This window comes from Pygocentrus nattereri, chromosome 11, assembly GCF_015220715.1.
Source record: "Pygocentrus nattereri isolate fPygNat1 chromosome 11, fPygNat1.pri, whole genome shotgun sequence".
Taxonomy (NCBI): domain Eukaryota; kingdom Metazoa; phylum Chordata; class Actinopteri; order Characiformes; family Serrasalmidae; genus Pygocentrus; species Pygocentrus nattereri.
Window position 1 is genome coordinate 23,847,109 of NC_051221.1, and position 23,930 is coordinate 23,871,038.

A 23,930-nucleotide genomic window follows, 5' to 3' on the forward strand; every position below is an offset into this window, starting at 1 on the left:
AATAAATGTGCACATATATATATATATATATATGTATATATATATATATATATATATATATATATATATTCTCCTAAGAAAGCCAAAACTTCACTTTTACTTTCTTAAACATTCATGTTTGAAGTTTATTAACATTTTGGATTAACCGAGAGCACTGTAGTTGGTCATTAATAAAAATAATCCTCAAAAATAAGACTTGCCTAATAATTGTGCACACAGTGTATATGATAGAATGCTTGTTACAGGCTTTAAGTGTTTCAAATGTCTGTGTTTAAGCAGAGCTGGTCTATCTAGTATTAAAGTATATGTGAAAGCAAAAAAACATCATTAGCTTGGCACTGACTTTGAAATTACTATAGAGAATTTGCCACAGTGTTTTATTGATATATGATGTACTTCATATCAGTAAAGGCTTCAGTAAAGTATTCTGGACTTTGGCCTTGAAAAGATTTAATTTACTTCGCTAGATTACTTGATTACCCCATTACTCATATAATCAATAGTCACAGCCCTAACGTGAATACACAAACATATTTATATATGAAATTTGAGCAAGAATGGCCTCTTAAATTAGCCAGCCCTATGAATAATTAATTGTTACTTTTGCTGTACTGGAGGACCGTCAGTAGTTTACATGTTTCTTATGGTGTTTCTTTTTTAACTTCAGTTAGAGGGACAACATCTCAGACCACAGCATCCAGCCCACCAGCTGGAGTCAAACAGGTACCACATGTTTCTGAGAGTAAGAGCTTTTATAAACATTTCAGTCCATCACAGATATTTAATTTAACATCAAATAAATAAAGTTAATTGTGTGTGTGTGTGTGTGTGTGTGTGTGTGTGTGTGTGTGTGTGTGTGTGTTCGTTCAGTCAGGGGAAGAACAGCTCAGCTCAGGCTCTGTGTAAATGCTGTCTGTAGCATAAAGTACAGTTGAAAGAGAAAGAGGAAGAGACAATAGGATGAAAGACAGTAAAAAAGCTGCTAATATTTCAGTCTTCTCGATCATCTGGGCTATGTGTTTGAAAGTACAGGAATTCTCAGAAATAAAACACTTTAAATGTAATAACAATACCTCAGCGTTTTTGTATCGCCTCAAAGTATAATCTTGTTAAGGTTGCCATTCATCCAGTGAAAGGTAGTAACCCTGCTCTTTCTCACTCAGGGAGCTGGAAAGGTCTTGAGTATAATTGTCTCCTAGGTTTAATCAACACTCCTTGTGGTTAAATGTTAGCACTGTTATCCTACGGATTGATTAATCCCTAAAAACCCAGGCTTGTTACATACTAAAGCTTCTTATTCAATAACTACAGGGCTCCAGTGCAAACTGGCTGAGCTATTTTTAGGTTAGAGAAGTGTGTAATAAAACGTTGGGCCTGTCAGTAGGCCCTGGCCATTTAAGGGGTTAATAACTTACAGGTGGTGGTTTTCTTCATTTTTTTTGTATATTTTATACACTTAGGCACATTGTCTTTCATTTCCTTCTGGTGTTCTTTTTTTCTTATATTTGTGTAAAGCACATTGAATTGACTTTGTGCATGAAATGAAACTATAGAAGTGAACTTCCCTTGTCTAATCATTGCAACACATCTACTCTACTCAAACAGAATTAAGGTTAGTTTTCTTAAACCAAAATCACAATGCATTTTTATACATCAGTTTGTTCCTGTAGAGGACGTACTAACATATTTTCCCTTAGAAAAACCATAGAGCATATAATTTGACTGGGGCTTTTCAAACTTTTGCATATGACCTTATGTCATGAATCAGATAAAAATTAATCATAATTTAAAACCTTTTCTCAAAAAAGTCTTTAGTGAGTACTCATGTTCTTGAGTGTCAAAAGCTCTCAGTCATGCTGGTGACCTGAGGGTGCACCCTGTTGCGGGCACAGTGAAAGATCCACACTCCCCGATTGCTGCGGTAACGCTTGGACAGAAGCACATACAGAACAGGGTTAACACACGGATGCAGGTACTGGAGCACAGTGCAGGTGAAGTAGAACATCTCCCAGGATTGGCCGTGTTTATAGAGGCCCAGATATAAGCACAGCTCCAGGATATAACCTGGCAGCCAGCACACAGAAAATGTCCCAGCAGCAAGGAACACCATTAGGGAAGCTCTCCGTGTGTTCCTGGTGCTGACTGTGGACATTATGGGGCTTTTGTGGAGGAATATAGCGAGACGCACATAGTTGGCTGCTATTACCAGCATTGGTATGAAGTAATAGAGCACGAATTGGCTTAGTATCACCTGATAATGGTGCTCCTGGATGGTGGGCAGGCAGAAGGTAAAGTTGGTCAGCCCAGTCCCCAGGCTCTCCTTAGTGGCAAAAATGCGCAATGGCAAACTGATGAAGAAGCTCAAAGCCCAGGCCATGACGAGCATCAGCACCACCAGATCTGTGGTGGGTGGGTGGTAAGGGTTGGTAATGATCATGACTCGGGCCATTGAGACAGCACATAGCGAGTAGGTGCTGGCGGCTAGGGTGAAAGCCAGCAGGAACTGGTAGATCTTGCAGGACATATCTCCCAGCGGCCAGGAGAAGCTGACGGCTGAGTGCAGGGTGAAGGGGATGAGGAGCAGACTGAAGAAGTCTGCCAGGGCCATGCTGAGGAGGAGCGCGTCCAGACGGTTCTTGCGCACACTGTTGTGCTTAGCAAAGAGGGAGAACACAAGCAGGTTGGCACCGAAGCCCACGCCCAGGATCACTCCACAGGTGCAGGCAAAAATCACCCCATACCGGTTACTGAAAGCCTGTGTGATAAGCCAAAGCAGAGGTTTTGCAGCACTCTGGCTAGGAACAGTTTTGAATTTAATTCACTTTTACTTATACACACATTTTCCAATGCAGCATCACAAAAATCTGGGTCCAAACCCGAATAAGTAAGCCTAGAGCAACAAGCAAAACTAGCAACCAAGACTTAAAAAGAGAATCCATCTCTTTTAAACTTAAAATTTCAAGTTTTCATTTTTACATGACTTTTTACAGCTTGTAGTGCTTTAATTAAAATGAAAATATATGCATAAATAAATAGTAAAAGAGTAGTGAGCAATGTTTTTAAACACTCTTTCAGGTGATGCATGACAAGACCACTGATGTAAGTACAATTCCCATTTAATATTTTTAGACAGAAATGTGTGGTTGTATGACTTTGAACACTTCCAGTAAAATTACATGTTTTCATGTTTTTTTTTCTAAGTGAAAAGAAGTGAACTCATCCTCTACATCCTCTTGCCAAAATTAACATATTGGGGAAAAAAATCTTAAATGTGGCCTGTGCAAATAAATGTTTATTTATTTATTTTTATTTTTTTCCAGTATGTTAAATTCAGCAAACTGCAATAAAAATAAAAAGGCCATACTTTAGAGGATGTGTTAACTTATTTTCACTTCAAAAATCAGCAATACATGTAATTTGATGAGGAATGTTTAAACTATTCCATATAACTATATATTATATTATATAGTTAAATTATAACTATATATAATTTTATCAAAGTAACTCACCATAGTTGATGCTCAGTGTGAAAGTAGTCTCTGTTTCACCAAGTATAAATGATTCTCTCCCATCGATGGAATAAAAAAAAAATTACTCTAAGCAACATTTAAACATTTTGTGCTCTGCAGTCAGCTGCGCTGTCCCAGCACAAAGGGATGAGATGAGATTGCCTATCAGGAACACCTGGCTATTAGTTCCAAATGAGTTGCATTTAAAGGGACAGCATCACCTTTACCCTACATAGACATCTAGATCTAAATGGAGAGGCAAGAGATTCATTAAAACCTTTTGATCAGGTGATTAGAGATTGGAATATCTAGAATTGCAACTGGAATAGTTTTACTTTCAATTCTATGTTAGATGCAAATATGCAACAACCAGTTAGTTTTAAGAGGATAAACATAGTCTTACAGTTTTCAAGTGTTAACATGCCAGGTAAAATACAATTTATTTTATCCTCAAAAATTTCTCAATTTTGACATTTTTGTTTTCTATATATTTGTCTCCTGTGTAACATCCTCCTGCAGTACAGTAGTCATGTTAGGCTGAATTGATTTGTGGAGATCTATCTCCTTTCCTGTGACTGAGTCTCTCCTCTTTTATCACTCTTTATGGCCTGTTGCTAAAACACTCAGGAAGTTGACACAGGATGCATTACATTTCTCTTCCATTAGCAGGTTAGTACACAGCTGTACACACACCATTTTAGTTCCCACATTAGCATACATATATGACCTGAGCTGTAGTCATCAAGGAATGGAATATTTATTATTATAGGGCATCATTAATAACAATGTAATGGAAATGGAAAGTAAGCAATCTTACCAAGAACCCATTAGGAAACACATTCTTTGCAGCTTATTATATACTGCCCATCCTTTTTATTGAAAAGACAGAAAATGAAATGCATAGCAGGATTTATTTAGGTCACAGAAATAGTAGAAAAGAAAAGCCTGAAATATCAACAAAAAAATAATAATAAGGATGCTGATGTACAGGAGCATAGCACAGCTGTCAAAAGTGCATTATTTGAAACTTGTAGAAAAAAACAGCAGCACTGTGATACATTCACAGAATAAATATACACATTTCTAATCAAATAAATAAACGCAAGTATGCTTGGTTAGTTATGTAGATTGTGTATAGAATTTTCTGTTTCATGGCAAATACAGACATCAACCTTTTATATGTATACCTTTTTTTTATTATTAAAAAGTAACAATAATCTTTGAAGGCTCTAATGCTATGAAAACGGAAAAGATCAGTTTCCTAGAACCAGATTAAATTTTAGCCTAGACTGAAAAAGATTTTCAATGGTAAATCTCCATTGTCAGTATCCTTTAGCCCAAGACTAGGCTTAATCTGTATTCAGGAAACTGTCTCTAAGTGTATAAACCTGTGTGTTTTTATACAGAGCATAGGGCAATGCATTATGTCAGGCACTGTATTTTCTTTCTCCTGGTGACAGACATTAGTGAACTGGTGCAGAAACCATGCTCCAGAGTGGTTGATGGCATCTCTTCACACTTGTTTCACAGTCTTGTTGTGGCCTACAGTCTCTGTTCCCCTTTCTGCCAATCACTCTGGTCACTGACCCCTCATTGTCAAAGCAGCGTGGGCTGAGCATGGCCATCCTCTTCTTTTACTGCCGTCTCTCCACTTCCCCACGCACACTCTCTTCTTTCTCTTGGCAGCAGCTTGCAGAGGTTGCTCCTTGTTAGTCTCTTGGGGAAGAGTGTCACTGGTGCCTGTGCTCTCCAGTTCAAAGTCCAAGGGGAAGTCCTTGGTGCTGCTGGCAGGCTTGGGGCCGTGGGCGCTCCAGGTAACGGTCTGGAGGCTGAAGCCGCTGTCTGAGGGAGTGTCCCACACATTGGCAGTGTGCACCTGCTTGAAAATCTCCTGCAGCCACAGCCGCCTCTTTCTGTCTTGCAGGTATCTTCCTCTATCATGCACTAGCTGAGCATGGCTCACAGACCTCCTACTGAAAAGAAGATGATCACGTTTTAAAAAGTGCAGTAGTTTGGGCACCCCTGGATAAATGACATGTTTTGTTGTTTTTTTTTCTACAGAGAACACTTGTGCACAATTTAATACACAATTAATGTTTATTTGCTGAATTTAACATACTGGGGGTGGGACAAGGCATAAAGCAGGTCCTGTGCAAAATTTATGGCATATTGTATGTTTTAATTTTCCAATGTGTTAAACTGAGTAAATGGAAAAGTGTGCACCCCTAAAATTAGCAGGGAAAAGCAGGATGTATTAACTTCTTTTCACATTACTTTGGATTATATAAAAGTTCTTTGAAAGTTCACACTCACACATCCCATTTACAAAATGGTTTCTCAAAGAACCATCCATTGAAAGGTTCTTTAGGGAACCTTTTGACACCTTAATTTTTAAGCACATGAAGAAGGGCCTCATAATTAGCTGAATGGGTTGGATTGTGTGTGCAATAGCATTTGGTAATTAATGTCAGATGAACTTTTCTGCTTCTGGCAGTAGATGGCAGTGTAAATATAGCATTTGGCTATGGATAACAATCTCAACCATCATATTTATGTTTAATCAACTGTGCCTTTACAGGGTGTTAACACATACAGTCTGTTGCTGAGCGCGTGGATGGATCTCCCTTGGACAGGTAGAGGGATGCTCAGTAAGAGCACAGCGAAACTCCACTGCCTTAGCATCATGCTTATCCACAAAACTCTGAAGACCCTCATCTGGAAAAGAGTCATATAAAATGGAAAATGAAGTGTGATTGCCATCTTAAGATTATGTCCTTGAGCATTTAATATAGAATAGGCCTTTGGCAGTAGAGTAGTTCAATAGTAGTAGTATGACTTTCTCATTATTATGTAACCACTTGCTTCACAATGCTTCAGACCCTGTGTATATATCCAGTGTATAGCTGTGCTGAATGTTAGAGATTAATACCCTTTTAAAAAACTGAAATATTTCTAGTTATATAGATACAATCACTGAGCCAGCAGTTAGCCTATACACAACCTGCAAACCAGGTGATTAGGAAATACAATAAAGGAGCTATACTTACATATACTCCTGCAGAGTAGTTCAGCATCTCTTGATCATCTTGCTGATGGGTATAGTACATCAAACATGTAAATGTGCCCTAACTAATCCATGTCTGGATCACATTAGTTACTGGGTGAATGGCTGCATATCCCACGTAGCACATCCAGAAATCTCTAAGCCAAGCTCAGTTGAAGTCCACTTTTTTGCTTTCAGATGCCTGCTGGAGTGAAAAGATGACAGGAGAACCTGCTGGACGCTCAGGCTGCTGAATGAGATTTATGGCACTCACTCTAAGTTGTGGGCGTCTCTGATGTTGCCTGGTAGTCCACCAGCAAGTATAACAGAATGAGCATGAAAAATTAGAAAGTGCTGCATACTCAACAGGCTTGTGTGTGTATGTGTGTGTGCCTTCCTGCCAAAGTGTACACCAGACTGACACACACCCACACACACACAGAGACTGAGAAACACACAGGCATACACCTTCATTGGAAAGAGGGTGGCTCCCCGGCTCCTAGAGAGGGGAACACTAAAGAATGGACAGGAGAGGGCGTAGTAGCTTAAAGCCCTTAACCGTAATTCTGTTTGTTTAATATTTGGTCAACCAGATGAATTTCTTATGCAAGGCACCTTGCAAGGCACCTCTTTGGAAACCACTCTTCCAAAACAATAAATAAAGATTGTACCTGAGCTTATTGTGACCACAGCTGAGATCAGTTTGTATTCAGATAAGAACTAAAACTGAAGTCATGTTCTAAATGGGCTGAATTGAAATGAAATTTAACTGAAATGGCCAGGATCCAATGGAAATTCTTAATGTGGCATTTTACCACCAGAGCTGGTAGAAAGGTTTACTCACTGAGCACCGAGACCCTCCCTTCCCAAGAGATGTGCAGAACTGGGTGAAAAAAGCAAACAACCTTGGCTGACCACTGCCCCAAGAGAGCCTGACCATAACCTCAATGAAATCAAGCCTGTGGGTAGGTCTTCTCCCCTTCTAAGCAAACCTTGTAGCCATGTAATGGTCAAGGTGGTTTTTGAAGATCCCGCGAAACAGTAACACTTCATTTAAAGGACCATATAATCTGTGTTAATATACTTTAAGTAAGTAATATTCACAGAATACATATTAATGTTTTCCTCTAATTAGAGTGGCGTAAGTAATCTATCAGCCCAGAGAGGTTTGGTATTTGAATTTTGCTTCCTTTGTTTTGCCCCGAAGCAATGACAACGATGTGGCTAACAAGTAATGTATACTAATATGCATCATGCATTTTAAAAAATAAATTCAGTATTTGCTATGTTTTATCTGGATGCTGTACTTTACACAAACATTTTGCACTTTTTGCATGCATGCATGGTAGAACACGTCTGTGATCACATGAAGGGTAAACTGCTACTGTTACAAATTGTGAGCTTGCTTTGCAACCAAAGACCAATTCCTTGTTTATGCAAATTTACCAGGCCAGTAAATCCTGATCCTGATGGACAAAATTGGTTGCATGAAAAGACAACTAGAGAACCTGCTGGATATGTACACTGTTATTTTTAGTTGTGCAAACCTTCCTTATTTTTATAGTGAGTACATTTTATTTCTATAGCACATTTAGAGATAAAGAATGTCATACAGTGTCTAAACCACAGAAGCAAGTCTCTGATTTAGGCCTGCAGTTTGCATTACGGTACTTGGTAGGATATGAGCTTCCATTACTTGTTAGCTGCACTGTCTTTACCATTCCAGCACAAAACACTTTGATCACCAAACATGTCTAGACTGACTATATTTAAGGTAACGTAAGATATGCATATTGTATTTTTTTGCCAAACTTCATAATAATATAAATAATAATATAATGTAAGGTAAAATACTTGTACTGTCCATTAGGATTGTCTGGTATTTATGCTTTGAATTCTCTGAACCCACATTTTTTAATTCACTCTAATGACCAAGCCCTTATCACAAAGCTTCTTAGAGTAGGAGTGCTAATTTAGGATCAGATTCATATCTTGTTTAGGATGACCTTACTAACAGGAACAGACCCTAGATTAGCACTCATAATCTGAAATGCTTTTGTGTACGCAAAGCCAGGTTAGATATCCCCATTGGTTGTAATATAACCTATAATCTACAGAATCATAAATTATCTATAGCAAACTATCAAAGAAGGATAATTCCCCCTTTTTCCTTAATCACACATTTGTCTTATTCTGTGTCAGACCGTTTTCCCCACCGCTGTCACCTTCACCTTGCTTGTTGGAAGTTTAATTGAGGTTTTAGACTGGGACTTCTCTTAAGCTGCTTAGTTACAGCATATATTAAGAAAAACACCAGTAAAATGGAAATCAAATGGAATTTAGGTGATTGTGCCACTTATTCACTGGTGAAGACAGCTGATGAATAGTTTTCTGTTCAGTGGTGAATGCTGAGGGAGACAACTTCTACACTTGTTCCATGCTTCGTGTTCCCACATTCTTGAAACCAGGTGTCACTTTCAGTCAGCTGGGGCAAGAAAAACATATAAAAAATTCATAATTACCTTATCAAGCCCTGTATGAATTGCATGTGGTTTAAATGTAAAATCTATTATGGTTTCTGGTTCTGTCCCATAAACATACATGAATATATGACATAAAAACCTGGTCTTGGAAGAAAGATGTGCAGAGAGCAGCTTGGCTATTGCAGAACTAAAGAAGTCCAAGTGTAATCATAGGTAATTGAACTCTGGTACCAAGAAAAGCCTTTTTTTTTGGAAAAAAAGATTTTCTGTGGTCTGCTCACTGAGACAAGTAAATGAATAAAATGTGTCATTTAACACCCTCTGTGTTACCCCGTTGACCACTGGCACTTGACCCTCTCAGCACTTGGACAAACTCTGATATGGCACCTGCACTGGATTTCTTCTATGCTACAAACCCGCTTTAAGTGAGTGATATGTCACTTGAGAAAGAGACCAGGTTTGGTCAACCAAACCACCCAGCATGCCATCTTGCTGTGAAATTATTAAGACTGATGTCCCCAGCAAGGCCAATATTTTTTGTTCTACCGCTGAACGTCGGCAATTTATCATCCAAACATCCCACGGGTTTGTGTTGTGTAGGTACTTTTGGACCTTAGTTCGGTGGGTTTGATTCTGTGCCAGAGACAACATGGCCACCTTGCCAACAGACCGTTTAGAGCCCAAGCTGTGAATGCTTGTCTGAGAGTTACAGTAAATCCTTCTGCTAGCAACACTAAGAAGTTTGGAAACCTACAAGGCTGCTTCCCCCACCCTCCTCAAACCTCCCACCAGCTTTCTGCTGCTTGTGCCTGGGTTCTGTGGGGCATCTATTTTTCACTTCACTGTGGACACAAACATTAACAGTTAGCATTAACTGATGCCACCTTTTCTTTCTCAGTTGTCTGTGGGTTTGCCAAATTCTTCTGCCTGAAACCCAGTGAGCTAATTTTATTTCTTGGCAGAAGTGATGCAGAAAGTAACTCTACGGCACAAGAAATGTCACTCATCAAGATCCTTGTTCCTTCATAAATTAAAAATTGGAACATTAATCTTTTACATTAATTATTTCATAAACGCAATTACAAAAGTTTAAATGCATGTATAATTAATTTCTTAACTAACACATCCTCTACAGAGAACACATTTCCTTTTCATTCATAATTACTCATTTGCTGAATTTAACATATTTAACAACAATAAAATGTTCAATATGTTAAATTCGCCCAATAAATAGAAATTGTAAATTAAAATTATAAGAAAATGTCCTATTTAAGTTTTTCCTTGTAGAGGCAGACTTAGAAAATAAACAAAATGTAATTTGACTGGGGATGTTTAAACTTTTGCATATGACTGTATTTTACAACCTTATTTCTGTTTTTGATGTTTTTATTGTTATTTTCCATATATACATATTATACACATTGTACATATTTTGAAAATGCCAGCTGCCCTTTCAATTTTGTGAAATTTTATTTACATTAACTTAAAATAATAATAACATTTTTTTTGTGAATGCTGACCATTATATAGTACAGTAATACTTATGGTTATACTGCCTTTTGCAGGATTGTCTTGGCCAGATAACAAAATATGGCAAATATGTTATGGCATCACATTTGGCAAAAACTAGATTTTTACCACTTGTTTCAGAGATGAAGAGCAGGTGGCATCCTATGAGGTCTGTCAACGTTTCAGTGGTGAGCAAGCCACATGCACAAACATGTCTTGATTTTATCTAATCGTCTGGAGGGAAAGTCCTTCCAGTAAATGGTCGGTTTGTTTAGCAACCCACCATCCAACCATACATAAACTACACAAATATTTACCGCATAATGGAGGTGGATGTAGTTATTTTCTAATGCCCCATCTAAACTAAATCATTCTTCACAGAAAAGCAATTGCAAGATACACCACAGCTAAGTGGATGAAGAAGCACTTTGTTAGCTGACCTACAATGGGATCTAAACTTCAGGGGTGAAAGGCAAGGGAGTTCAGCTAGGGTTTGGGGGCTCATACATCATGGCTTTTGCTGGCCCTCGACCCTAGTCCTCTGGTGCTGAGAGGGAGGCCTGAGGAGAAGTCTGGGAGACGGCACACGAGAGCTGTGTGCTGCCACACAGTAAGGCCTTTTGCTGGCTGCCATGGCGTTGGCGACCGCAGAATTGCAGTGTTTACTTTAAAGCTGGTGCATAAGAGAACAGCAGACCACCGGCAGCCGCCACCCGCTGGGTCCTGGGCAAGGCCTACGGCTCATCTTTGTTGAAAATGGCTCAGGAACCTGCCGCCTGCTCAGGGCCAAGCTAAATTTAGCAACAAACTGAAAAATTCGCCTCATTCTTAAAAAGCTGTTTAAGTTTCCATTGAGTGAGGGGTTCAGAAAAGGATGGTAATAGTTTTTCTTGTTTGTTTGTTTTCTGGTATCAGTATGTCTTGGAAGAGGCAAACAGCTCTGAGTATACTGATCAGTATTTACCTTACATTATATTTTGTTTCATTTCATAAAGCTTTTTGTTCCATTTAATAAAGTATCTGAACAAAGGCCAAATAATCAATTTCTGTAGATCCCCAGTCAGCTCTTTCTATTCTTATATGTGTGTATAGACCAGTCGGCCATAAGATTAAAGCCATTTCCTTGTTTCTACACTCATTGTCCATTTTATCAGCAAATCATCTCAAGCAAAGCAGTGCTGTCCACTCACTGTCCACTCTATTAGACACTACCTTGTTGGTTCACCTTTTAGACATAAAGCCAGAGACAGTAGCTCATCTCTTGCTACACAGTTTGTGTTCGTTGCCCTCTAGTCTTTCATCAGTGGTCACAGGACACTGTTGGCTGGATATTTTTGGTTGCTGAACTTTTCTCAGTCCAGTAGTAATTTTTGTATTTTGTGTTAGCCATCATGATATCAAATTATCAAATTAGTCATCTTTCATTATAATTAATGGTAATACTAACATGATACTGTTATACTACTGAATAAAATCTGTCATGACGACTCATGACAGAATATGACATGTGCCATGACATGTTTATAGGTGGTTATGTCAATGTTAAGTAGCAGATTTAAGTGTTATTGAAAAGTCTTAAATTTACTGTTACTATTATATTACATCAGCTGTGTGAAAGAAAAAAGAAAAGAAAAAGTTAACTGATTAACTAAGTTAATGTTGAATAAATCTATTAAATAGTATATTTGATTATGTCAGTCTCTCGTAAACAGTTCAACTGCGCTTAGATAAAATGTAGGCTCATAAACATTATACAGTATCTGCAGATACTACCACTCCACGATTAAGTCAGCAGGAAGAGCAAGAGAATATTGTGAGCACTGCTACAGTATAAAACAACACATGGTCTATGTAGGACAGTTCCTATAATCACGGCATGCTGAAGCAATCAGCCAAACTCACTTTTTCTGAGTAGCCTGTGTGGGCCAGAGCTGTGCTTTGGGACAGTAGGCCTGTTCAGGTAATTGTACTTGGCATCATGAATGAACACTTTGTGCCAAGCTCTGCACATTAGATCCCCAATGTGGAATTCCTGCGATAACATTCGGAAGTCACAAAAAAAATGAATGTGGCCGTAAGACATGACTAACTCAATGGATAAGGTGACTTGAAAATGGTTAGCCAACACAGTAGGTGGGCATAGGCGTGGGCTTGCACCTATTCAAGGTCTCCTAAAAACATCTGACAAAGTTCACGTTGCCTTTGAATGTGACCCAACATTGACATGAGTTGACCTTCATCAATATCTGCCAAACAAAACAGTGCAATGGCTCAAATAATAATTGGACAAATAAATGGAGAAGTTGCTTGGCATACGGATTCGTAAGGAAGGTGGGCTGCCAGGGTTCGGGAAGGGGCGTCTCACTTTCCCTGCAGTGAGAGATGTTGACATCGAGGTGTGTGTCCTATAAGTGCAGTTTGGACTGTCAACATGGGAAATATACTGTGCAAGGGCTACAGGATAGGTTTTTCCATGCCAGGACAAACCTATTCAACTCCTGTGAAAAGCTACCGTCTCAAGCTGGCATGACACCAACAGCCTGATCTTAATTAGTTATGAATAACATCCTTTGAGGAGTTTGTTGCTGTAAGTTTGTCAAGGATAATGTCCTCACCTCTCATTTTGCACCGTAGTGGAGTACTCCTTAAGAGAATATTGAGTATCACTGCCACCCTAGTTCCCGGGATCCAACTTGACCAACCTCAAAATAAGGAGGAGTTTCATGTCAAATCAGTAGCCATGAAATGACACACAGTCCAGGATTCTGTATATATTTCACAATTGAGTACTATAAATAATAATTTAAGAATAACAAGCTGTAGTTCAGTGACAGCTCTTATTTCCTGACACTGTTTGAGTATTATGTGGAGTGATTTTATTGCACATAAAATTAAACAGTCATACGACAGGACATGGTTACAGTGAAATTTGTTAGCCTACAGTTCAGCTAACTATAGTCTAATCATCTATGAGTGATTAACATGGCAATTTGCACATTACTGACAAAGTCTTCACTGTGGTTATGAGTTATGCACTTAAAAAAATAAAGGTGCCAAATGCAACCAAAATAGCTTCCTTGGACTGATGCCAAGAAAAAATGTATTGGTTTCCCAAAAGAACCTTTCAATGGATGGTTATTTAAAGACTAACATGAACAAGTTTGAAAAACCTTTTAAATTTTTAAAGAACCACAACATACTGTAAAGGTTCTATAGCAATAAAAGATTTTTTTCTGTACTACTAAGCCAAGACCGATTAAGCAAGGAGGGTTTTAAAGAGTGTGTTAGAATGGCATCATATTCATCAGTCTCCCCCTTCTTAAAACAGTTCGAAAGAATTTTGTATAAAAGCAAAGCTTATTATTTAACATATTTGTATAAAAAGTAGCTAAATTAATTAGCCATTTAATTGTTAGTCATTCAGAGTGATTTGGTGTGAGAGTGGTTTTCTAGACAAAAATAGCACAGTCAGAATTTCACAGTGGTGGTGATTGGAACCAGACATCTAAGGAGTTTAATGCAACTTTAAAAACCACCTCACAAATAGCTCATGGATGAAAGGGCTATGGATGTGTATCCTGATGCCTAAAATATTTTTTTGGCTCAAAACATATTTTTCAAATCCAGTCATATACCAGAGAGATATATGCAGGGTGCTGTAAGGCAAAGCAGCATTGAAAGAATACTCTTAATATTTACCTCTATTCTACCACTATCAACATTACATAAGCACACTTAGGAGACACATGCAGTGTCAGTGTTTTGGATAGTAAATAATCATGACATTATGGCACCTGGTTTCTATCACTACAGTTGCATAGAAGTCCAACTTGGTAAGCTTTCTGCCTTAAACCATTTCACACCAGGACACATCTCAACAACTGACTAGTACAGAAATCTTTAAAAATCTCTGAAATTCCCCTGTGAAATGCACAAATGCAAAAAAATGTACACATTCACATTTCATCAAGTTTGTATAATTTACTCCGCATTCCTTTTTTCAAAACCACAGAAATGTTGATCATTATTTAGTGTTTCTCGTATCCTTTTCCTGAGGGCACCGCTGTTATGCTTTAGAAGACACTTTTTGTGATTTTTGGCTTATTGCGTGTTTTCTGTATAAATGAAATACAGTGAAGGCTGAGGAGGTGATTCTTAAGAGTTCGACATTTTTAAAGCTTCACTCTTACCACTTTATTGGCAGACTCTTCTTTAAGAACCAAGTGAAGATTAAGCACTAAATCTTGTGTGGCTGGAGTCAGAGTGTGGGCATCACTGCCACAAGCTTAGCTATATCCTAGAAATACAAGTCAGATCAGAGGGACGTGCCACCTCAAACCGCTCTCGCGATGGAAATGCAGAGCTGCTAACCACAGTGAACTGGAATGTAAAAAAGACCAGACAGTGGTCAGAACCAAGACCCACACATAGTCAGGACTCAAGTTCATTAAGCATGTGTATGCTGTGAAACTGAGCTGTAAAGAACTAGGCCCAGATAAGTGTAGTATTTGGTCAGAGGACAGCCAGTGGAGGAAAAAATCCTGAACATGATCCAGTGACAACTCCACTCAGACCAACATTTACTCTTTCAATGTCATGTTTAAACAATATCATTATTTTTGTTAACTGGGCTGGATTTGCACAGCTGAATATTTCAGATACATCCACTGCTGTTTGGAATAGTTCACTCATTCACTATTCTGTACATCTACTAAATAGTGAGCTGACTGGAGAACAAGCATCAGACAAGTTATTGCTGAGTGTTTTTTAGCCAATTTCTTCCCAATTAATATTAAGTAATAGACCTATTATCAAAAATAGTTTATGTAGCAGAATGGAGTCGACTACACTGTAGCAGAATGGGCAGTGCATATCGCTGTTGTCGGAAGAAAACCTTGTATCTCCAAAATTGGAACTTTACAGGAGAAAAAAACACATACTGTAGTTTTAATGCAAGTCAGTGGAACCAGACATCTTTCCAAGTCAGTTTGGGCTGTTTCTTTTGCTTCATTCGTCATGAAGTTTACACACAATGTAAAGGGCAACGGGTCCTTTGAAATCATGTCACAAACTGAAAAATTACAAAAATGGAGATACAAGGTTTTCTTCTGACAGCAGCGATATGCATGTTTTCTGTACTACATTTATTTTTGAATGGGGGGGGTGCATTACATTACATTGTTATTATAATTCCACCCACTGGCGAGGTCTCCCCCAATAGCACGTGCTTCCTCTGACACACGTGAAGCTATCTACCGCATCTTTTTTGAATTGCTGCTAGCACAATGTCATTGGTCAACTCAACATGCTTGGAGAAGAACATTAACTGCCAATTCTGTTACATTAGCTAACAGATCCCTGTGATGGCTATGAGTGATGGGGGACAGGGCCTGGTCATAGATGGCTGTGACAACAATGGGGATCAAACTTGATTACTGTTGAGTATTATAAGAGCACTACCACACAGCTTACACAATATATCGTGCACTACTTTTCTAATAGGGAGTGATTCTAAATGCAGCTTAATACATCGCTTCATGGCTCATCAGCTCTTCTCAAATCTGACTACTAGGATTTTTCTGACATTTTTTAAAATCATCGTTAGAATTTAAATTTGATGTTATTAATTTGAGTGTGCCACTCTGACTCTCAAATTGGTTCTCTAATCTTTTATGAGACAGCTTAGTAATGAACTCCCTTATTCAAAAATAAATGTATTACAGAAAATATGCATATGCACCATCCACATTGTAACGTTGTAGTCAACTACACACTGCTGCATAAATTCCTTTTTATAATAGGTCTTTTACTTAGATGAAAATATGTTAAAGACAAATATAACAGGTATTCTAAGCATAATCAGCCTTATGCTTTGAATAGCTCTGTTATATTTGTCTATAACAGTTCTAAAATTCAGCCATTTAGGCACTGTTAATCACAAATTTTGAAACTTACTGAACACTTGTGATAGAACAGTGATGGAACTAGTGCCACCGCAGTGCTAGACATCTCTCCTCATTCAGTGAGGTATAGATATGAGGTGACATAGCATTTCAGAGAATGCACAAATGAAATTAGACAAAACATTGCTGGCTTTCATAAATTGGGCAGATGCAAATGTTTAAAAATAGCTTAAAAGTAACCATCTCTACTGTTAGGGCAGTAAGTTTCAAATAGCTGGAGCTGTAGTGAGACTTTAACTGAGATTTGAAAGATGCGACGAGAGAGCCATCATGGGGAGAGACTGAGGGAGAGCATTCCAAAGATTGGGGGCTGTAGCGCTAAATGACTTCCATCCATGGAAGAAAGCTTATGTAAAGTAAACCACACACAGCCAGAGGATATAAGACTGCAAGGAGGAATGTAAAGTTCAGGCAAGACCATGAAGGACTTTAAGTGTGAGAAATACAGTTTCATATTCATCACCATACACAGTGAGACAAATAGCTCGACACAAAAAAAAGTCTCAAGGATTATAATTGGACAGTTGCAAGGGTTGGTTGGGTTGACAAGTCTTCAGTTCTACAATTACCCCTATGCTGGCAACCTAGCCTATTTGGAAAGCTTGCCAGAACAAAGCCCCCTCTATGATCAGACAAGTACCTGGAGTTCACAAAGCAGCACTATAACTTTAGAATTGAGTTGTATGATCAGGTAATACAAAAACAAGCTTTGGTTTGCAGTAAAAGAAATCAAGATAATGCAGAAACAAGTCTATGACTTTTGACTTTGACTAAACATCACTGTGAAGTGCTCCTTGACAAGGTATGGCTGGTTATCTAAATGCCTTGAGAATGGTTTTAGGACACCTTGCATCATTCACGTTTCAAATATGAGATTTTAATTCAAAATCTCAAAAAGATTCCAAAGAAAAGAACTTGGATCTCTATTATACGCATATTATAAAGGAAAACTCAGAAAAGTTTTTCTAGGAAGAGCAGGGTATACGTACCAAATTCAGGGGTGCTAAAGTTTCTGACAGATTCTGTTTTTGAATCAAGTTGCCTCACAGAAAATATATCTGATATCGTAAGACTGTGGTAAGATAAAGAACAAATCCTTTTTCATAGTTAGCCCAATTCCAGCTAATTGTGATTTAATCAAACTTGTATTGAAAGCAAAACAGGGAGGCAGATTCCCAAATCAAGCATGAGCCCACAATCGGCAGCACCGGCAGCCTGTATGGGGCTAGTGTGGTGGTTAAACACGGATAATGCCGCCATCTTGAGGATTTTCGGTTTTCTTCAGACAGAAGCGACAGCAGAGCTACCCGACACTGCCTTTTCATTAATGCAGACTAACACACACATAAGTAAACAAACAGACACAATAAATATGTAAATTAATCAACAGACTGGCGCGGAGGAGGCCCAGTTGAATGAATGTAACTAGCTATAGTTCTCTTGTGGACAAGAATTAAAGACGCGAAACGACCAAATTATCACCTCCTGTAGTTTGTATTTGTTTGTATCTTTCCGTTCCTGCACTTGTGTGTTTTACGGTTACTATGGTGATAGCAGGCTCTGAGAGTGTGAAATACTGTGTGTTACAGTCAGACAGGGGGGCTGAAATTCAGACACTGGCAGGTTTTCTTCTAGCTCTTCGCTCTTCGCTCTTCTCTCTTCTCCCCGCTCCCTCCATCTCCCTCCATCGCGCTCTTTGTTGTGTCGCACGACTGTCATTTGTTACCCACCAACGCACGAGCACCTTGTTAACGCGGGGCGACCAATAGCAGCCGGTCTTACTGAACGGCGGCGGTGAGGGGCGCGCAGGCAAGCGGAGCCGCGGAGAACGAGCGAGCGGGGTGTTTGTTCTCTGTCTGAGTCAAAAAGTGAGGCGAACTGTGCGTCTTAGATTCGTTTTTCGTAAAAGAGTGGATGCTCGACGTCGCGGAGGAGCTGTATCTGGGAATAAACGCGAGCTGTTTTCGTCGCCTGAAGCGCGCGAACACACATTCAAACGCGCCCGCCGGTTTGACGTCTGTCAACAACAACGGAGCAGCAGTAGCGGGGCTGAGCTGAGCCGAGCAGAGGAGAGGAGAGCTAGGTTAGCCGCCAGCGGAGAAGAAGAGCCCGGTGCGGCGCTTTGCTCGCTCTCAAACCGAGCCCCCTTTCTGTCGGGTATCCGCGCGCCGGTCTGCCTCGGCCTGCTCCTCGGCTAACTTAGCTAGCTAGCTCACTGGCTAACACAGCATGGCGGAGTTCCTTGAAGACCCGTCGGTGCTCACCAAGGAGAAGCTGAAAAGTCAGCTGCTAGCCAACGATGTGCCTCTTCCCAGCGGAGAGCACAAGAAAGACGTCTACGTCCAGCTGTACCTGAAGAACCTGACCGTACTGAACAAGAGGAGGAACCCTCCAGCTGACACCTTCTCCAGCGATGAGGAGATAACGCCGGTGCTGTCCAACAGGAGCCGGTCAGGAAAGGTAGCTTAAGCTAGGTTAACTTCTGTGAACTAACACATTTCTGTCCGTGTCTGAATGTTTTACATTTTCTTTTTCCAGATGTTCGCTCAACACAAATCTAAAGTTCATGCTCCAAACCGTATGGCTAAAAAGCGGAGTTTATCATTTAATTTAGCATTATCTACTTTGGTCACGTGAGACTATTGCTTTTTTGCTAGCAAAATAATAGTGGATTTTAATTTCATTGCTAATAAAAGAATGGAAAACAAATATAATAATAATAAATCAAATGTGTTCAGGTGTTCATCCAAAGTCTACAGAGTTTCATCACTTTGACCAGCCAGAACAAGTTCTGTGGTGTCTTTTTTTTTTCTTATCATACCAAAGATAGTTGTTGGATCTGAGTGTGATTCGACTGTACATGTAAAGCAGTTATGTTGAATTTGCTCAGCTCAAAAATAATGTCTGTGCTCATCTACAGAAAGCTACAAGGAAGACAGATAAAGTTCAAAAAGAGGAGTTGGATCTTTCCAGTCTGACTGATGAAGACTTGAAGGTTCAGCTTTTAAAGTATGGAATCAATCCAGGTCCCATCGTTGGTGAGTTTTCTGTTTTAGATTGGTGGTGAAAAAAGGTTAAAAAGTTGTGTGGTGAGATGTTGTACCTGTTCTCATTAAACGGAAACTGTATTGTCAGTTTCACTTTACCCAAGACACAGCGACAAACTGGACTGCTTTTGATGCAAGATGAGCACAGTCTGTCTCATTTGAGTATTTATAAATATTACTTTATTACTGATGTATTTAAAGTGCTTACCTTATGGCAAGACATGAATTATTTGCAAAAGGTCATGGCACAAGTGTTTTTGTGATTTTTGCTGTTCCATGTATGATAGTTTCGACTCGTAAACTGTATGAGAAGAGACTTCAAAAGTTGTTAGATCAGCCTCCATCGGAGACCAGGCCACCAGAACCCGAGACTGCAGTTCCAGAGACAGTCACCTTGAAGGCTGATGGAAATCAGAATGGCAACACGCACTCAGTGGAGGATCAGTACAGTGACAAAGAAGAAGGTAGGAATATTCTTAATGCATTTACATTTTTATTTATTAACAACTAATTGCCTGTATAGTATCTCTGGCATTTAAATCACAAAAGGGATGCAGTTCTTTTCTTAAAAAATAACAAAAAAGTTACTGTGATGGTGTTGTAATTAAACAGCAAGTGCCAACTTATTGTTTTTAACTTATGTTTATAGAACAAGAACAAATGCAATTGGAATCTTTTCATATATTAGCTTTAGTAATAGAATCTAAACTAGTATAGGCAGATTCTTAACATTTTCAGAGCTGGTTGAAACTCGTAATTTATGGCTGTTATTTTTTTGCTGTGTCTGTTTTTTGCTTTGTAGATATTGTTGAAGCAGAACCAGAACCAGAGCCAGTTCCCATTGCGAGCAAACCAGTAAGAAGCAGAGGGAAAACACCTGTTACCACCAGGACAAGCAGCAGGCAGCGCAGCAAGGTAAAGCCTAATGCAGCATTAATAGGTTAATAAGAACATTTGTTTCATTGACCAATGAGTCATCCCTCTTCTGTCTGTTAGAAAAGAGGTGTTTATATTGATTCTGTTAGCAGACACGTTTATCCAGAGTTTCTATTTTGATCTTGTAAGGATGATATAAGACTGAATGTGATGTAACTTGAGTTATTTAATTCTGATTCTGGTCTGTCCTGTCATACTGCAGTGTGATTTCCTTGGTACTTACAGAGACTTTAAATAAATAGTACCATTGCTTTACTGAACTACTTGTATCTTGTTAGCAGGTGGAGGAGACAACGGCAGCTAATATGCAAGCAGATTCTGTGGACAGTCGTGATATTTTAAGGGAATTGTTCCCCAATGAGCCTTCTACACCAACAGGCATTATGTGAGTATATCTTTTTTAAAATCACCTAATTTTAACACAGCCACATCTGCAGCTTAGTTAGCAAATAGTGGCAAAATGAATAAAATGATCTTATCCAGCATCATGGCTGTTATGCTAAAGATGTACAGATTTAGATCAGTAGTTGCTGTGCTACAGCTGTGCCAGCATTTTTATTGGCCTGCCCTCTAAGAGCATTGCTAGATTACAGTACATTAAAATTTTTGCTGCTAAAGTCCTCACACACACCAAACTGAAGTGTCCATATCATCCTAATCCTCTATGACTTACCCTGGTTACCAGTTAATGCACATATACGATACAAAATACTAATTGTTGTGTAGTGCAACTTGAAGTCTAGTACAAAGTCCCATGGAGTTTTCATAGCATCTCCTCCATCTCAACCTTCAGAAAGACTTACTTTTCTCCCCCTCTGTCCTGTCAGTCTTTTTCTGATGTTATCTAGCCATATATTGCTGTTTCCACTGTATTGTGCTCTGTTTTGTTTCATCATAGATTTGTTCTAATTTTATTTTCTGTTGCATCTTCATCTTTTTGTTGCTCTATTCTAATAATTGCATTATCCTTTTTATAATACATACATGTGTATATATAATTATTCTTGTTTTGTAAGTCATTTTGTGAAAGGCACACATTATTAGCATTATTATTAACATTAGTGTGTGGCCGTGTATATGTATCATTTAATGTTACATAACGTTGAACAGCAGTATTACCACCATGATTATAAAATTAACAACACAACTTTAATGTTCTGTCAGCCAGCATTTATACATGCACATAATTACCCGTTATCTGCCCGTACAGTGCTACTTGTCGGAGGCCGATCCACGGGGCAGCTGGACGTCCAGTGAGGCCGCTAGATCTCTGGCCAGAGGAGTCCCTCTTGCAACAGAGTGTGTACACAACCACCAAATCGTCCCTCACGGACAGTCGCCGTGTTCTGTCATCTAGCCCTCCTCCAGCTCGTCGCTCCTTCTCCATCTGGCTAAAACTGCTGGTGTTCCTCACGATGGTCGGCTCTCTTTTCTACATCTTTCAGAATGTGACCGCGGAGCAGATCGACTCCTACAGGCTCTTCCTTCAGGACAATGTGGTCAATCCACTCCTCAGTGCTATTGGTGGTGTTGGTCAGGAAGAGAATGGTGGTGATAAATAAGAGCCCCTCTGTCAGTGTGGCTCTACAGTGTGTGCATGAGCTGTCTCTACAAGGAGACTTTATTCTCAGCTCCATCTGTTTGGTTGGAAGGTCAACATGTTGACAGATTTTGGTTGTTATTGCAGTCCAACTTCGCAATTGTGTCAGGAAAAACTTGTTTTACGTAGTCTTCAAACTTTGTGTGAATTGTGTTTTCATCCTGCTTTTTTATTTTTGCCGTTTTGTAGCAGATAATGTGAGTGAATGAGAAATAGTATTTGTATAGCCTTGTATCATGGTGGAACAGTTGCCAGTATGTCTGTAGCACTTCAAGGACTACCACCCCATTTGCTTTGAATATCAACAAACTGGTTTCCAAAAAGGGTTAGTAAGTGTTAAACACAGCTGTAGCATCAGCCTAATGGGAGTTTAACATACTGGTGCATGCTGAAAAGTGATATTTTGTTTCTTTTGCATTGGACTTTAGTGAAAATTACTGTATGTACAAAAAATGAAACCTTTGCTGTTTTAGTTTATTTTAATCTGACATTATCAGGACAGGAAAAGTATGTTTTGTTTGGAAATACTGTCTCTACTTAAGCAGTTAGCTTCCATCTAAGTGTATTGTAGCATTGAAACGTGCCCAGACTACTAGAATACCAGGTCAGTTATGCAGTTTGCTTTTAGTGCCACATGTACTGGTCTTTAACAGAGCTTTGCCCACAGCTCTGCACTCTCAGGCAATAGATGGCATTGCAATGCCAGTGAAGTTTAACTGGTTCATTTTGTGGTAGATGATGGCTCATTTAGTGTTTATGTAATCTAGTTGTCATGTGATGTGAAAGTATAGCTTTTAAAATGCTCAACTCTGTCATGACACTTTTGCAAAATCAAAACCACCCTGCTTTTGGTTTATTTTTCTCCCCTTGTCGAACACTTGAGTATCTGGCCAAAATATTAATTAATTTTCTGTAATTTAAACATTTTAAAGGTGGATATATTTGCCAATCATGAAATGACTAATTCCCTTTCTTTAAGAGGAATACATTTGTGATGATTATTCTGAAGTCTGCTTTTTTTTTGTATTTTACTATTTGGAATTGAAATGTTTTTGCTTTTTTAACTGCAATATTTTTCTAATATTTTCTCTTCTAAAATTAACTTTTTAAGGACAAATAAAGAGCATTCATTTGAGAAGTGTACATCGAAGTGCTGCGATCACCATTTGTTTCTACCTGCTTTGTAAAAGGCAAAAAAATGGTTTTAACAAAATTTGCACTTCGTCTGAGGGCAGCTAACAGTGAATTGGTTTAAGAAAAATTGGAACTTTTCTTTCTGAATGAATTGAGTGTTTTATCATTGGTGAAATAAAAAATGAAAGTCGGCTCAACCCTTTTGTTCTCTTTCAGTGAGTCTATAAAGTAAATGAATCGTTTGTGTCAGACAGTAGTGTGGTCCATATAAATGAATCATCAAATGTTCGGCTCCCTTCCATCACTTAAGACGGAAAAGGAAAAATACTTGTGAAGATCTTTCATAAACATGGGTCTTTGTTTTCATTTATTCAAGCTGCAGTTACACCTTTGACCTTGACCTGCAGTACAGTGCAGCGACAAACGACCAGACCTGAATCTCATAAATATGATCAGGACGAGTTTTACAACCGAATTATCTCAGGTAAATAATTTAAGCTTAAGGGAAATCAGTAAGGCCTGTTGAAGAGAAGGTCACGGCTCTTTCTACTAGGCAGTCTTCACTTCACTTACCGATAGCTCCCTGCTTTGTGAATCCGCCCCTGATTTGTGATGCTGGCGTCGGTGTTTTCCACGCGTCCCTGTTTCTGGTGGTTACTCCATCTCGGTTATTGACAGTCAGAAGGACGTTTGCTGCATTGGACTT

The 23,930-nt window shown here is 39.0% G+C and overlaps 3 protein-coding genes across 6 annotated transcripts; 1 reads left to right on the forward strand and 2 right to left on the reverse strand.

The window, feature by feature from the left end:
- Window positions 1-1,837: 1,837 nt before the first annotated feature.
- LOC108428736 (galanin receptor 2a) lies at window positions 1,838-3,603 on the reverse strand. Its single transcript, XM_037542338.1, has 2 exons — window positions 3,510-3,603; window positions 1,838-2,755 (listed from the first exon to the last, which is right to left on the reverse strand). The coding sequence occupies exons 1-2, from the start codon at window positions 3,510-3,512 to the stop codon at window positions 1,838-1,840; spliced, it is 921 nt and encodes a 306-aa protein (XP_037398235.1). The 5' UTR covers window positions 3,513-3,603.
- Window positions 3,604-4,419: 816 nt separating this feature from the next.
- pthlhb (parathyroid hormone-like hormone b) lies at window positions 4,420-23,914 on the reverse strand. 3 transcript variants are annotated; one of them, XM_037542891.1, is made up of 5 exons: window positions 23,798-23,914; window positions 13,160-13,246; window positions 6,557-6,757; window positions 6,103-6,224; window positions 4,420-5,482 (listed from the first exon to the last, which is right to left on the reverse strand). In XM_037542891.1, exons 3-5 carry the CDS (start codon window positions 6,614-6,616, stop codon window positions 5,089-5,091), a joined length of 576 nt encoding a protein of 191 aa, XP_037398788.1. In that variant the 5' UTR covers window positions 6,617-6,757; window positions 13,160-13,246; window positions 23,798-23,914; the 3' UTR covers window positions 4,420-5,088. The 3 variants fall into 3 exon arrangements, with proteins under 3 accessions (XP_037398788.1, XP_037398789.1, XP_017555560.1); XM_037542892.1 differs by lacking the exons at window positions 13,160-13,246; window positions 23,798-23,914 and having other exon boundaries at window positions 4,420-5,479; window positions 6,557-8,237; XM_017700071.2 differs by lacking the exons at window positions 13,160-13,246; window positions 23,798-23,914 and having other exon boundaries at window positions 6,557-8,237.
- Window positions 18,283-23,421, forward strand: tmpob (thymopoietin b). 2 transcript variants are annotated; one of them, XM_017700068.2, is made up of 6 exons: window positions 18,283-18,967; window positions 19,428-19,545; window positions 19,842-20,018; window positions 20,357-20,469; window positions 20,772-20,875; window positions 21,701-23,421. In XM_017700068.2, exons 1-6 carry the CDS (start codon window positions 18,737-18,739, stop codon window positions 22,050-22,052), a joined length of 1,095 nt encoding a protein of 364 aa, XP_017555557.1. In that variant the 5' UTR covers window positions 18,283-18,736; the 3' UTR covers window positions 22,053-23,421. The 2 variants fall into 2 exon arrangements, with proteins under 2 accessions (XP_017555557.1, XP_017555555.1); XM_017700066.2 differs by having other exon boundaries at window positions 18,284-18,967; window positions 20,769-20,875.
- Window positions 23,915-23,930: the final 16 nt, after the last annotated feature.

Bases quoted from the DNA above. Each gene is read 5' to 3' on its own strand.
- tmpob (XM_017700066.2), top strand. From the start codon at position 18,737: ATGGCGGAGTTCCTTGAAGACCCGTCGGTGCTCACCAAGGAGAAGCTG. The intron at 18,968-19,427 runs GTAGCTTAAGCT...GCTCATCTACAG, and splicing joins ACAGGAGCCGGTCAGGAAAG to AAAGCTACAAGGAAGACAGA. The intron at 19,546-19,841 runs GTGAGTTTTCTG...CATGTATGATAG, and splicing joins CAATCCAGGTCCCATCGTTG to TTTCGACTCGTAAACTGTAT.
- pthlhb (XM_037542891.1), bottom strand. From the start codon at position 6,616: ATGTACTATACCCATCAGCAAGATGATCAAGAGATGCTGAACTACTCT. The intron at 6,225-6,556 runs GTAAGTATAGCT...ACTCTTTTCCAG, and splicing joins ACTACTCTGCAGGAGTATAT to ATGAGGGTCTTCAGAGTTTT. The intron at 5,483-6,102 runs GTATGTGTTAAC...TCTTCTTTTCAG, and splicing joins CACGCGCTCAGCAACAGACT to TAGGAGGTCTGTGAGCCATG.